At 44.2% G+C, this 16,049-nt stretch overlaps 1 protein-coding gene across 10 annotated transcripts in view; it reads left to right on the top strand.

Annotated features, from left to right (window-relative positions):
• Window positions 1-16,049, top strand: part of LOC124068260 (protocadherin alpha-C2-like) — a 99,903-nt gene that overhangs the window by 50,128 nt on the left and 33,726 nt on the right. The window contains exon 1 of one of the 10 annotated variants that reach the window (XM_046406354.1): window positions 37-2,727. The exons of 5 other annotated variants lie outside the window; for them this stretch is intronic. In XM_046406354.1, the coding sequence (XP_046262310.1) occupies window positions 307-2,727 (2,421 nt within the window). In that variant the 5' untranslated portion in view covers window positions 37-306. 4 more of the 10 variants (XM_046406362.1, XM_046406360.1, XM_046406355.1 and 1 more) reach the window with 4 other exon arrangements.

Below are 16,049 nucleotides of genomic sequence, written 5' to 3'. Positions count from 1 at the left end.
TAATTTAGTCTTAATTACTTGGCTTCTTTCGCCAAATGTCTGGTGTATTTGAGGAAGTAACTCATGAGGTGCGGCTGCTTTAAAAAGAAATGAACTGTGATCTGTCAAAGCAACGCAAGATGTCGCACGAGACCACGCATCAGTTGTGTTCATTTATGACCTAAAACTCCTCCCCCACTGTGCGTGAAAAAAAAGAAACAGCCCGTGCGTTTCGTTGGGGCTTGGTTAGTAAACCACGTCGCCTTGAAAGATGGTTCCTAAATGAGGAGAGCTCGGCTATCTTGTGGATAATTTACCTTTGTGCGGATGAGTGACGTTTGTGTGTCTGAACGGCGTATCTGCAGAAACAGGATGGGTCGTCAACGTTATAAACAGGCCGAATGGATGTTGTGCGCCATTCTTCTTTGTTTATTTGACTGGTCTGCGGCTCAGATTTCCTACTCCGTTTCCGAGGAAGTGGACAAAGGAACACTGGTGGGAAATCTCGCTAAGGATTTGAATATTCAGACACAGCAACTGGAGGAACGGGGATTTCGGATTGTATCGGGATACAGTAAGAAATATTTCGAGGCAAATTTGAGAACAGGAGCTTTGTTTGTTAACGAAAGGATAGACCGTGAAGAGCTCTGTCCGAATTTACCGAAATGTTCTTTAAATATAGAGGGACTACTGAGCCATCCTATGAATATTTATCGCATTGAGGTTATCGTTATTGACATAAATGATAATGCACCGTCATTTCTCGAGCAAACCCATGTGTTTAATATCTCCGAGTCTTCTTCATCGGGAGAGAGGTATCCGCTGCCCATAGCTCAAGATGCAGACACTGGCAGTAATTCAGTGAAAACGTACAAGTTAAGCCCCAATGAGCATTTCTCTATCGATGTGAGTGGCGGAGGAGACAGCGCGTCCGCTGAGTTAGTGCTGCAGAAAGCTTTAGACCGAGAGAAACAACCGACTATTAGACTAACACTGACCGCCGTAGATGGAGGAAAACCGGCAAAGTCTGGCACGATGCAGATTCTCGTGAATGTGATAGATGTCAATGATAACACGCCTTCCTTCAGCAAGTCGCTTTATAAAGTGAGAGTCAGCGAAAATGTGCCCGTAAGCGCAACAATACTGAAACTAAATGCAACCGATTTAGACGAAGGTCCACATTCAGACATCAGATATTCTTTAATGAAAAGAGGAAATTTGAACTCTGCTGAAAAATTTTGTGTTATTCCTGAAAGCGGTGACATCATCGTAAAGGCCAGTTTGGATTATGAGGAAAGCAATGCCTATGAATTAAGAGTACAAGCAACAGACCAGGGCGCCTCCCCTCGCAGCGGGTATTCAAAAGTGCTGGTCGAGGTTGTCGATGTGAATGACAACGCGCCAGAGATCTCCATAACTTCACTGATGAGTCCAGTAAAGGAAAGTGCTGAAATTGGAACAGTTGTTGCATTAGTGACAGTCACTGATAAAGATGCAGGGCAAAATGGCGTCATCACTTGTAAAATTAAAGATGCAGTCCCTTTTACGTTAACGTCAAATTACAAAAACTATTATTCTTTAATAGTAGATGGTCTCCTGGACAGGGAGACTGTGTCACAATACAATGTAACTATAACTGCTATCGATGGAGGCAGTCCGCCTCTTTCTAACACGGCTGTCATCACTGTGCAGATTTCTGATGTGAATGATAACGCACCTCTTTTCCCAGAAGCCAGTATAAATATTTACGTGAAAGAGAATAGCAAGGTAGGGCATACTATCACAAGGACAACTGCATGGGATGCAGACACAAATGAAAATGCCAAAGTGACTTACTCATTCATTGATAATTATCAGAGAGGGTTTCCGATTTCAACAGTTGTAAACATCAACTCAGAGACTGGAGATATAGTCAGCCTGCAGTCCTTTAACTACGAGGAGCTCAAAACCTTCCAGTTTAAAGTTCAGGCCACAGACTCTGGTGTTCCTCCGCTCAGCAGCAACGTGACCGTCAACGTTTTCATCCTGGATGAAAATGACAATAATCCAGCCATTCTGGCGCCCTATTCTGAGCACGGCTCCGTTAACAGTGAGAGCATCCCCTATTCTGCTGAAGCGGGATACTTTGTGGCAAAGATCAGGGCTGTAGACGCAGACTCTGGATACAATGCGCTGCTCTCTTATCACCTGTCTGAGCCCAAAGGAAACAACCTCTTCCGGATCGGAACCAGCACCGGGGAAATCAGGACTAAGAGGAGAATGAGTGACAATGACCTGAAAGTTCACCCCTTGGTGGTGTTGGTGTCTGATGGCGGAGAACCCTCCCTGTCAGCTACTGTGTCTATTGATGTGGTGGTGGTCGAAAGCACAGCTGACATCCAGACTCAGTTCAGACATGTGCCCAGAAAGGAGGAGAGCTTCTCTGATTTAAACCTGTATCTGCTGATCGCCATTGTGTCGGTGTCAGTCATCTTTCTGCTCAGCCTCGTCACTTTAATAGCTGTCAAATGTCACAGGACAGACGGCACTTTCAGCAGGTACGGCGCCCCAATGATCACCACCCACCCTGACGGGAGCTGGTCTTACTCTAAAGCTACTCAGCAGTATGACGTGTGTTTCAGCTCAGACACGTTGAAGAGTGACGTAGTGGTTTTCCCAGCACCGTTTCCGCCTGTAGATGCGGAACTCATCAGTATTAACGGAGGAGACACTTTTACACGGACTCAGACTTTACCTAATAAAGAAAAGGTATGAGTTTTTCATTTTCCATTGAAGTGCTCTCAGTTTACAAATGTCGTGATTTGCATGTTTTGCAAATGACACTATGTCATTATGAATAATTGACTCAACATGTTTCAGGTCCTGAAAGCAAAGTAATAAAATTAGTCACACTTCAGATGCCAGTGCAATGACGTCCACTGTTCACGTGAGCACGTAATGTAATTTATAAATGAATGAAGAAGAATGCCCACCACTGATGGTATTCATCAGGCAGTTTCACCTCAAAGATACAGCACTTACATCCATATATTTTCTTTACATTTTAAGGCCCTGACATGTCCGTCTGTTGAGGCAGGATTATTTGATAGTGCTGGTTCCAAACACATCAGTACACAGCACACAGCATGAACAGCGCTTTCCTTGGTGCTGAAATGAGACAACGCAACCTTTAGGCTCTGTCAGCTCACTGGCTCCTTCCATCATTGACCTATCCGCGATTCTTTAGGGGGAAAAGCGTTAAGGGTTTGATTGGGTGGATGACTGGTTGATTAATTAAGCATTAAGTTAAAAAAAAGCTGCCTGAAATGACCCTTTTCTGATTACACTGTATCACCAAGGCTTGTGGAATACTGCGTCCTTGAATAGGCTCCTAAAGTCTCAGATTTACATTTGAAAACGCCATGAAATTCCATATGAGACGACATAAGCTTCCAATGTTTTTTTTTCCAAACAATTAAACCAATTTTTTATGGCAAAGATTTAAACAATACCTTTTATGCTACTGCCAACCATTTGGCTGAGCGTGACTCACATTTATGTTGACGTATCTGTCATTTACCACATGATGTCGCTGGAGACCATAGATATGTTTGTTCTAATATGTGTAAAACAAAAAACTCCTCCCTGCAAGGGAAACCTAATACCGTGGTCGGCCATCAGCTCGCAGAGACACTGGGGTTGTACTGTGGCGAGAGGGGCTGCTGCTGCTGCCGTCGCTGGATACTTGTGGGGGTTTTTTTGACGGATATATACATAAACTGGAAATACATGATTATCGGGATTCAGCGTTTATTGTGCAACGATGGGGAACGAGGAGCATGTCTGGATTCATATCGTTGCGCTGCTGTGTCTTTGTGATCGCTCCGCTTCGCAGCTTTCCTACTCCATCTCCGAGGAGGTGAACAAAGGCACCGTGGTGGGGAATATCGCAAAGGATTTGAATTTGAATGTACAAGATCTAGAAAGCAGGGATCTGCGGATTGTTTCGAGTTACGATAAGAAATTTTTTGACGTGAATTTACGGACTGGTAACCTCGTTGTTGACGAGAGGATAAACAGAGAAGAGCTTTGTCCAAATACGGCACAATGCTCCATAAGAATACAGGCTGTTTTAAGCAATCCAATGAACGTACACCGGATTGAGGTCAGTGTTTTGGATATAAATGATAACTCGCCAGAATTCATTGAACAGTCGTACTCTTTAAACATCTCCGAATCGATGTCACCCGGGGAGCGATATCTTCTCCCAATAGCAGTAGACGCGGACACAGGCAGCAACACAGTGAAGACTTACAAGCTGAGTCAAAATGATCATTTCTCTCTTGACGTGCAGAGCGGAGGAGAACACGGCGTGTCTGCCGAGTTAGTGCTGCAGAAGGCTTTAGATAGAGAGAAACAGGCAGTTATTAAACTTATTCTGACAGCTGTGGATGGAGGAAAACCGACTAGGTCGGGTACATTGCAGATAAATGTTAATGTAATCGATGCCAATGATAATACACCAGTTTTTACTAAATCGCTTTATAAAGTGCGCGTTAGTGAAAATGCTGCACATGGAACGGTGGTAACAAAGTTAAATGCAACTGATTTAGACGAGGGTTTAAACGGTAAGATCGTGTACTCTTTGATCAAACGGGGAAATATTGATCCATCTAATATTTTCGATCTAAATGCAGAGACAGGAGAGATCACTGTGAAGGGTACGTTAGATTATGAAGACACACCTGCTTATGAAGTTAGAGTTCAAGCAATGGATCAAGGATCCTCTCCTCGTAGTGCACATGCTAAACTGCTCATAGAGATAATCGATGTGAATGATAACGCTCCAGAGATATCTGTGACGTCACTGATGACCCCAGTCAGAGAAGACGCAGAGCTGGGGACAATCGTTGCTTTGGTTACCGTGAGTGACAAAGATGGAGGAAACAACGGTGTAACTCACTGTAAGGTAGTTGGGTCTGTGCCGTTTAAACTCAAGTCCAACTACAAAAATGACTATTCGTTAGTAGTAGATGGACAACTGGACAGAGAAAACACTTCTCTTTACAATGTCACCATCACAGCCACAGATGAAGGAAGTCCACCTCTGTCCAGTATCATGGTCATTACTGTTCACGTCTCTGACGTCAATGACAACGCACCTCGATTTATGGAGCCTGTGATTAACGTTTATGTTAAAGAAAACAGTCTAACAGGCTCCGTTATTTATACGATAAATGCCTTTGATCCTGATTTGGACAGTAATGCAAAACTAACTTACAAACTGTTAGATAGTTCTCCAAAAAATATTCCAATATCGTCAATGGTGAACATCAACTCAGAGACTGGAGATATAGTCAGCCTGCAGTCCTTTAACTACGAGGAGCTAAAAACATTCCAGTTTAAAGTTCAGGCCACAGACTCTGGTGTTCCTCCGCTCAGCAGCAACGTGACTGTCAACGTTTTCATCCTGGATGAAAATGACAATAATCCAGCCATTCTGGCGCCCTATTCTGAGCACGGCTCCGTTAACAGTGAGAGCATCCCCTATTCTGCTGAAGCGGGATACTTTGTGGCAAAGATCAGGGCTGTAGACGCAGACTCTGGATACAATGCGCTGCTCTCTTATCACCTGTCTGAGCCCAAAGGAAACAACCTCTTCCGGATCGGAACCAGCACCGGGGAAATCAGGACTAAGAGGAGAATGAGTGACAATGACCTGAAAACTCACCCCTTGGTGGTGTTGGTGTCTGATGGCGGAGAACCCTCCCTGTCAGCTACTGTGTCTATTGATGTGGTGGTGGTCGAAAGCACAGCTGACATCCAGACTCAGTTCAGACATGTGCCCAGAAAGGAGGAGAGCTTCTCTGATTTAAACCTGTATCTGCTGATCGCCATTGTGTCGGTGTCAGTCATCTTTCTGCTCAGCCTCGTCACTTTAATAGCTGTCAAATGTCACAGGACAGACGGCACTTTCAGCAGGTACGGCGCCCCAATGATCACCACCCATCCTGACGGGAGCTGGTCTTACTCTAAAGCTACTCAGCAGTATGACGTGTGTTTCAGCTCAGACACGTTGAAGAGTGACGTAGTGGTTTTCCCCGCACCGTTTCCGCCTGTAGATGCTGAACTCATCAGTATTAACGAAGGAGACACTTTTACACGGACTCAGACTTTACCTAACAAAGAAAAGGTAGGCCCTTTGTGTTGAATGCTTGAAAGACTTCACAATATTATCCTTAGGTTCCCATAAGTTCTTTAACACTTATGTGTTTCCAGATGTATCATTGTTCTAAATATAAAAACATAGCACAATATTCATCATACATCATAAACAAGACAACAAAAAAATACATTCCTATTTTATTAGGCTAATGAAAACCGCAACTATCTTTTTAATGATACTGTACATTAAGAATAGGACATCAAAATTTGCGACACAGCTTCTCGCCCATTGAGAATCCATAAGACACTTGTTCTCTGGAGTGCACTGCTCCAAAATAGCAAGCTTCATTCACTTCAAAGAAAGAAGTTTGTGTATTAAGAGGGGTCATTGAATTAGTTTTTTTGCTAATACTGAGATCTGTGTGATGCTGAACTATGTCTTCATGCCATTCAACTGCAAAACCCACTGCTTTGAGCCTATTAATAGCATCTAATTAGGCAAAGTGATAACATTATGGATATGTTGGTTATGGATGTGTATGTGGCTGGTATCATTTTGTTGTGATCTAATGTTTATTTGCAAAGTCTCCTGAGATGAAATGTGGTAGAAAGGCGCTGTCCACGGTGCTGGACTCTGTGTTGACAACATGTGGCTTCTGTACTACCCATTCCTTCCAGTGAAGAAATGCGTTTCTCTAGTTATTATTTATTAGAAATATGGACCTTTTTAAATATGGTAATTGCATTTAAGAAATAAAATCTAAGGCATTTTCTTTACGGATAGATTTTGTGATATGGCCTTTAGAAATGCTTGATTAGCCGCTGACAATCGATTTTCCCTCGCGAGCAATGAAGTATCAAAGCATCTATCGATCGATCTATCTGAGCTTTTTTATGTTAAGTCGAGGCTGTCACACTCAGAATATTACAATACGTGTTCAAATAGTAAACCTGATCATTTGTCACGGATAATATTTTCAATCATTTGGTGATGTGATAACCCTGGATTGTACATGTCAACCCATCGCTGACCACACGATGTCGTAAGAGACCGTAGACATGAATGCTTTTGTATCCAAAACTCCTCCTTCATGCACGGGGAATAAAAGGAAATCGTCATCGGCCATTCGTGCACCCGCGGAAAGTGCAGTGTCGAGAAAGGCAGCAGCTTCCCAAAGATAACATTTCTCGGGACGAAAACATATGCACCAAGGATCAATGATCGTTTGGGCTTCAGCCCTTTTGTTGTTTCCATGATGGATACTCGACGACAGGAATACGTCTGGATTCAAACTGTTGTGTTTCTTTGTCTTTGTGACTGGTCCGCTTCGCAGTTGTCCTACTCGATTTCCGAGGAGGTGAACAAAGGCACCATAGTGGGGAATATTGCAAAGGATTTAAATCTCAATGTGCAGGAACTAGAGACCAGGGATCTACGAATTGTTTCGAGTCACAGTAAGAAATATTTTGATGTAAATTTACGGACGGGGAACCTCGTTGTTGACGAGAGGATAGACAGAGAAGAGCTTTGTCTTAATGTTGTAAAATGCTCGTTAAAAATACAAGCCGTTCTCAACAATCCAATGACTGCACACCGAATAGAAGTTACCGTCTTAGACATAAATGATAATTCCCCTGCTTTTATCGAAAAGACTTATTCTTTGAATATTTCCGAATCGTCTTTAACGGGAGAGCGATATCTTCTCCCAATAGCAGTAGACGCGGACACAGGCAGCAACACAGTGAAGACTTACAAGCTGAGTCAAAATGATCATTTCTCTCTTGACGTGCAGAGCGGAGGAGAACACGGCGTGTCTGCTGAGTTAGTGCTGCAGAAGGCTTTAGATAGAGAGAAACAGCCAGTGATCACACTTCTGTTGACGGCCATGGATGGAGGAAAACCGGCGAGATCGGGATCGTTACAAATACATGTTAATGTAATAGATGTAAATGATAATATACCCACTTTCAGCAAATCTCTTTATAAAGCACGTGTTTTTGAAAATACTGCACAAGGGACAGTGGTAATAAAGTTAAATGCGACCGATTTAGACGAGGGGATCAACGGTAAGATCGTGTACTCTTTGATCAAACGGGGAAATATTGATCCATCTAATATTTTCGATCTAAATGCAGAGACAGGAGAGATCACTGTGAAGGGTACGTTAGATTATGAAGACACACCTGCTTATGAAGTTAGAGTTCAAGCAATGGATCAAGGCCCCTCTCCTCGTAGTGCACATGCTAAACTGCTCATAGAGATAATCGATGTGAATGATAACGCTCCAGAGATATCTGTGACGTCACTGATGACCCCGGTCAAAGAAGACGCAGAGCTGGGGACAATCGTTGCTTTGGTTACCGTGAATGACAAAGATGGAGGAAACAACGGTGTAACTCACTGTAAGGTAGTTGGGTCTGTGCCGTTTAAACTCAAGTCCAACTACAAAAATGACTATTCGTTAATAGTAGATGGACAACTGGACAGAGAAAACACTTCTCTTTACAATGTCACCATCACAGCCACAGATGAAGGAAGTCCACCTCTGTCCAGTATCATGGTCATTGCTGTTCACGTCTCTGACGTCAATGACAACGCACCTCGATTTATGGAGCCTGTGATTAACGTTTATGTTAAAGAAAACAGTCTAACAGGCTCCGTTATTTATACGATAAATGCCTTTGATCCTGATTTGGACAGTAATGCAAAACTAACTTACAAACTGTTAGATAGTTCTCCAAAAAATATTCCAATATCATCAATGGTGAACGTCAACTCAGAGACTGGAGATATAGTCAGCCTGCAGTCCTTTAACTACGAGGAGCTCAAAACCTTCCAGTTTAAAGTTCAGGCCACAGACTCTGGTGTTCCTCCGCTCAGCACCAACGTGACTGTCAACGTTTTCATCCTGGATGAAAATGACAATAATCCAGCCATTCTGGCGCCCTATTCTGAGCACGGCTCCGTTAACAGTGAGAGCATCCCCTATTCTGCTGAAGCGGGATACTTTGTGGCAAAGATCAGGGCTGTAGACGCAGACTCTGGATACAATGCGCTGCTCTCTTATCACCTGTCTGAGCCCAAAGGAAACAACCTCTTCCGGATCGGAACCAGCACCGGGGAAATCAGGACTAAGAGGAGAATGAGTGACAATGACCTGAAAACTCACCCCTTGGTGGTGTTGGTGTCTGATGGTGGAGAACCCTCCCTGTCAGCTACTGTGTCTATTGATGTGGTGGTGGTCGAAAGCACAGCTGACATCCAGACTCAGTTCAGACATGTGCCCAGAAAGGAGGAGAGCTTCTCTGATTTAAACCTGTATCTGCTGATCGCCATTGTGTCGGTGTCAGTCATCTTTCTGCTCAGCCTCGTCACTTTAATAGCTGTCAAATGTCACAGGACAGACGGCACTTTCAGCAGGTACGGCGCCCCAATGATCACCACCCACCCTGACGGGAGCTGGTCTTACTCTAAAGCTACTCAGCAGTATGACGTGTGTTTCAGCTCAGACACGTTGAAGAGTGACGTAGTGGTTTTCCCCGCACCGTTTCCACCTGTAGACGCTGAACTCATCAGTATTAACGGAGGGGACACTTTTACCAGAACTCAGACTTTACCTAACAAAGAAAAGGTGAGTTTTGCTTTGTTTGCTTTGTTCAGATTTTCTTTCAGTTTTAAGGCGTGTCTATTAAGTTATCTTTCTTGGACTAAACGTCTTCCCTTTGTAGGCCAACCTTCTGTCTGTTGTCAAATTGTCTCTTAGCAGTTGCCTCTCATTGCTTTCGCCTACATGCACGCAAAGCATGACTTCACACTGAACTGGATGACAGACTTGTGTCATCTGTGGAAAATGTTGGTCGAGTGTCGCTTTCCGCGGTGCTGAAAATATCTTCTTTACGTTTGTGCTTCGTCCTCTTGGCCTCGCAGTGCAAATTTCGAACATTGTTTCGAATTATTTCTGCTGCCAAGTCATCCGCTCATTGTGTACCTTTTAAGTGACACTACTGAAAATCACTTCGTTTACTCCGTGGTGAACATTAAAAAGAAGTAGCTGACCATACTGTTGACTGTTGATAAAAGACCAAGGGTGTGCTATACTGTTTTAGTAATATTTTCATGTCCAAGTTGTAACGCGTGGGGTCGCTGATCACCACGTTTTTTTGTGAGCTCAATGTTCTGAGTCTCCTCCTTTCCTGTGTGAAGCGTCAGCAGACTGGGAGTGCTTTGTGAGAAGAAGGCGAGAGGCGATGAATAGGAGACTACTCGCGTGGAAGGGATTACAAATGCCGGCCGATCGAGTTGTATTTTATGGATGAATATATGTTATATCTCGTCAGTGTCTTTGGAAGCAGCGATGGGCGGTGGAGGGAATAACGAGATCGTCCGTTGGCTGCTCATCTTGTTTTTGTCTGACTGGACCGCTGCTCAGATATCCTTTTCTGTTTCCGAGGAGGCGGACAAAGGAACTGTGGTGGGGAATCTCGCAAAGACTTTAAATGTCAACGTTCGAGACCTGCAAACGAGGAACCTGAATATCGTGTCCGGGTACAGTAAGAAATATTTCGAGGCAAATTTTAAAACGGCGGATCTTTATGTTAATGAGCGAATCGACCGCGAGCAGCTTTGTCCAAACGCGATAAAATGCACGCTAAACTTAGAGGCCATACTGAATAATCCCATGGTACTCCACCGCATTGAAGTGGTTATTCTTGATCTTAATGACAACGCACCCACCTTCGTCGAGAAATCCTATTCTCTTAACGTATCAGAATTGTCACCAACGGGCGAGCACTTCTTGCTTCCCCTGGCTATCGATGCAGACACGGGAAGTAATTCAGTAAAGACTTACAGGCTCAGTCCAAATGAGTACTTCTCCCTAGATGTGCAGAGCGGTGGAGAACACAGTGTATCTGCCGAATTAGTGCTGCTGAAAGCGTTGGATCGTGAAAAACAAGCCGTCATTAAGCTGACGCTGACCGCTTTAGACGGAGGGAAGCCTCCTAAAACGGGAAGCTTACACATAAACGTAAATGTTCTGGACGCCAACGATAACACGCCGTCATTTAGTAAAACACTTTACAAGGCACGGGTTAATGAAAATGCCCCAGCTGGATCATTGGTGATTCAAATGAGTGCCACAGATTTAGACGAAGGGGACAACGGGAGGGTTACTTACTCTTTTGTCAAGCGTGGAAACTTCAATCCTGCAGATGTGTTTTTAATGAATGCAGACAGTGGGGAGATCACAGTAAAGGGTAGTTTGGATTACGAAGCACAGTCAGCATATGAAATTCATGTTCAAGCAACAGATCAAGGGGTTCTGCCTCGTAGTGCAAATGGAAAGCTGCTGGTGGAGGTCGTCGATGTGAACGACAATGCCCCTGAAATAACCGTGACGTCACTCATGAACCCAGTTAAGGAAGATGCTGACGTAGGAAGCGTTGTCGCTTTGGTGACAGTAACGGATAAAGATGGAGGCAAAAACGGCCAGACTCGTTGTAATCTTATCGGTTCTGCACCTTTTAAGCTAAATTCAAATTACAAAAATTATTACTCTTTAGTAGTAGATGGTCCTCTTGATAGAGAGCGATGCTCTTTTTACAATGTCACGATAACAGCTGCTGATGAAGGCACGCCGCCGCTATCAAGCACCACAGTTATTACTGTTCAGATTTCTGACGTTAATGATAACGCGCCAAGTTTCCTTGAACCTGTGATTAACATTTATGTGAAAGAAAACAGTCCTGTTGGAGCTCGTATCTATACGATAAGTGCAGTCGATCCTGATATGAATGAAAACGCTAAGGTGACATACTCATTAGATGGTGAATCAAAAAGTGTCCCTATAACTTCTGTTGTGAACATCAACTCAGAGACTGGAGATATAGTCAGCCTGCAGTCCTTTAACTACGAGGAGCTCAAAACCTTCCAGTTTAAAGTTCAGGCCACAGACTCTGGTGTTCCTCCGCTCAGCAGCAACGTGACTGTCAACGTTTTCATCCTGGATGAAAATGACAATAATCCAGCCATTCTGGCGCCCTATTCTGAGCACGGCTCCGTTAACAGTGAGAGCATCCCCTATTCTGCTGAAGCGGGATACTTTGTGGCAAAGATCAGGGCTGTAGACGCAGACTCTGGATACAATGCGCTGCTCTCTTATCACCTGTCTGAGCCCAAAGGAAACAACCTCTTCCGGATCGGAACCAGCACCGGGGAAATCAGGACTAAGAGGAGAATGAGTGACAATGACCTGAAAACTCACCCCTTGGTGGTGTTGGTGTCTGATGGCGGAGAACCCTCCCTGTCAGCTACTGTGTCTATTGATGTGGTGGTGGTCGAAAGCACAGCTGACATCCAGACTCAGTTCAGACATGTGCCCAGAAAGGAGGAGAGCTTCTCTGATTTAAACCTGTATCTGCTGATCGCCATTGTGTCGGTGTCAGTCATCTTTCTGCTCAGCCTCATCACTTTAATAGCTGTCAAATGTCACAGGACAGACGGCACTTTCAGCAGGTACGGCGCCCCAATGATCACCACCCACCCTGACGGGAGCTGGTCTTACTCTAAAGCTACTCAGCAGTATGACGTGTGTTTTAGCTCAGACACGTTGAAGAGTGACGTAGTGGTTTTCCCCGCACCGTTTCCGCCTGTAGACGCTGAGCTCATCAGCATTAACGGAGGGGACACTTTTACACGGACTCAGACTTTACCTAACAAAGAAAAGGTGAGTTTTGTGTAAACTAATAGGGTTGGGTGGCTTATGAAGATTATGTCATTCCGTGTTTGACACACTGCTGACTTCTCGCGACAGACATTTTATATTTAATAGTGAAGCAAACGTAATACAATTTAGTACTTTAAGAGACAAAACTGAAAATCATCAATTGTCTCACATAATTTTCTTCAGAAAATTCAAAGATATTTACTAGCATGGTGCTGGGTATGGGAGATTTTTGTGGGATGTGATTAGAAACACCTGATACATCACAGTATTGTGAGCAGCGCAGTCGAATTAGATCTGTGTCCTGCTGTTGACCCTTGAGGTCGCTGTCCCTGGTCCTGAATGCTGCATGTGGTTTTTCTTGTGCGCGAACAAAGGCTGACTCGCTTCTGTTTCAATTCAACTTCAGTAACAGACAGTGTGTCACTTTATAAAAATGTTTGGCCCTGGTAATACATGACGTATTTTTTATTTAAGCAAAAGAAACTGTATTTTGTAAGAACAAGGTGTTAATAGAGTTTTCCATTGCTTTTACTTTCTGCACAAACAGCCTACAAGCTATACATAACGACAGAACATTTCTGTCTTTATACATTTGCACCAGAATACCAGCTGGTGTCGCTGGAGACCACAATATATTTTGTGGCTCCTTTTTTTTTATTCCATAGACTCCTCCTCTCCGTGCGAAGCATCACTAGTCCACCGGTGCTTTTGTCAGAAAACACACAAATGGTCACAAGACAGAGAGGGCTTCGCCTTTTATTCACCTCAAGTGTGGACATGTTCGAGAATGACTGTTTATTTCATTCTGTGACCGAGATGGCACGTACAGGACTAAGAGTGACGATCTGGATAAAAATATTAGCTTTCCTTTGTTTGTGCGAGGGGTCTGCAGCGCAGCTCTCCTTCTCCGTTTCCGAAGAGGTGGACAAAGGAACCGTAGTGGGAAATCTCGCAAAGGATTTACAAATTAACGTTCACGAGTTGGAAAAACGGGAATTACGTGTTGTATCTGGGACTTCTAAGAAATACTTCGACGTGGATTTAAAAACTGGTGCGCTGTTCGTTTGCGATAGGATTGACCGTGAAGAGCTGTGTCCAAACACGGCGAAATGTTCGCTGAACGTAGAAGCCATTCTGAGCCACCCAGTGCATCTGCATCGCATCGAGGTACACATTATCGATGTGAACGACAACGCGCCGTCTTTCCGAGATAAGGAGAAGACTTTTAATATTTCGGAGTCTTCTTTTACCGGGGAGAGGTATCTACTCCCAGTGGCAAACGATGAAGACACGGGCAGTAACTCGGTAAAAAGCTACAAGCTGACTCCAAATGATTATTTCTCTCTGGACGTGCAGAGCGGCGGACAACACAGTGAGTCTGCTGAGTTAGTGCTTCAGAAATCTTTAGACAGGGAGAAACAGTCCGTCATCCACCTCACGTTAACTGCTCTGGACGGAGGAAAACCTGCGCGGTCAGGGACGTTAAAAATAGTGGTAAATGTGATAGATATAAACGACAATGTTCCGGTATTCAGCCAACCTCTGTATAAGGCCCAGGTCACTGAAAACGCTCCATTTCAGACATCCGTACTGACTGTAAGTGCCACAGATTTAGATGAGGGAATAAACAGTGAAATAGTGTATTCGTTTATTGAGAGGGGAAATTTCAATCCTGAAGCTGTATTCTCCATAAACCCAGAAACAGGTGAAATTACTGTGAAGGGAAATGTCGACTATGAAGAGAAGGCAGCATATGATATTCGCGTGCAGGCTAGAGATAAAGGTATCCCTTCACGAAGCGTGCATGGTAAAGTGTTAGTGGAAGTAATTGATGTTAATGACAATGTACCTGAAATCATTATCACCTCTCTTATGAGTCCAGTGAAAGAGGATGCTGAGATTGGTACAGTGGTGGCTTTGGTGACTGTGACTGACAAAGATGGGGGCAAAAATGGTCTCACAAGTGCTAAAATTGTAGGTTCGCTGCCTTTTAAACTCAAGCTTAACTACAAAAACTATTATTCATTAACAGTTGATGGACCCCTTGACAGAGAGAGTGTTTCTCAGTATAACATCACCGTCATAGCCACAGATGAAGGCACCCCACCTCTCTCCAGCACCAGTTTTATTCCTGTTCACATCTCTGATGTGAATGACAACGCCCCTCTATTCTCAGAGCCTGTTATTAATGTATATGTGAAAGAGAATAGTGCAGTGGGAGCTACTATCTTTACTATAACTGCAGTTGATCCTGACCTAGAGAAAAATGCAAAAGTAACATATTCCTCATTAGATAGCATTTCAGCAAGTATTCCAATCACATCTGTTGTAAACATCAACTCAGAGACCGGAGATATAGTCAGCCTGCAGTCCTTTAACTACGAGGAGCTAAAAACCTTCCAGTTTAAAGTTCAGGCCACAGACTCTGGTGTTCCTCCGCTCAGCAGCAACGTGACCGTCAACGTTTTCATCCTGGATGAAAATGACAATAATCCAGCCATTCTGGCGCCCTATTCTGAGCACGGCTCCGTTAACAGTGAGAGCATCCCCTATTCTGCTGAAGCGGGATACTTTGTGGCAAAGATCAGGGCTGTAGACGCAGACTCTGGATACAATGCGCTGCTCTCTTATCACCTGTCTGAGCCCAAAGGAAACAACCTCTTCCGGATCGGAACCAGCACCGGGGAAATCAGGACTAAGAGGAGAATGAGTGACAATGACCTGAAAGCTCACCCCTTGGTGGTGTTGGTGTCTGATGGCGGAGAACCCTCCCTGTCAGCTACTGTGTCTATTGATGTGGTGGTGGTCGAAAGCACAGCTGACATCCAGACTCAGTTCAGACATGTGCCCAGAAAGGAGGAGAGCTTCTCTGATTTAAACCTGTATCTGCTGATCGCCATTGTGTCGGTGTCAGTCATCTTTCTGCTCAGCCTCGTCACTTTAATAGCTGTCAAATGTCACAGGACAGACGGCACTTTCAGCAGGTACGGCGCCCCAATGATCACCACCCACCCTGATGGGAGCTGGTCTTACTCTAAAGCTACTCAGCAGTATGACGTGTGTTTCAGCTCAGACACGTTGAAGAGTGACGTAGTGGTTTTCCCCGCACCGTTTCCGCCTGTAGACGCTGAACTCATCAGTATTAACGGAGGGGACACTTTTACACGAACTCAGACTTTACCTAACAAAGAAAAGGTAAGG

Source organism: Scatophagus argus, chromosome 12 (genome assembly GCF_020382885.2).
Source record: "Scatophagus argus isolate fScaArg1 chromosome 12, fScaArg1.pri, whole genome shotgun sequence".
Taxonomy (NCBI): Eukaryota; Metazoa; Chordata; class Actinopteri; family Scatophagidae; genus Scatophagus; species Scatophagus argus.
This window is presented reverse-complemented; position numbering and strand designations above follow the sequence as displayed.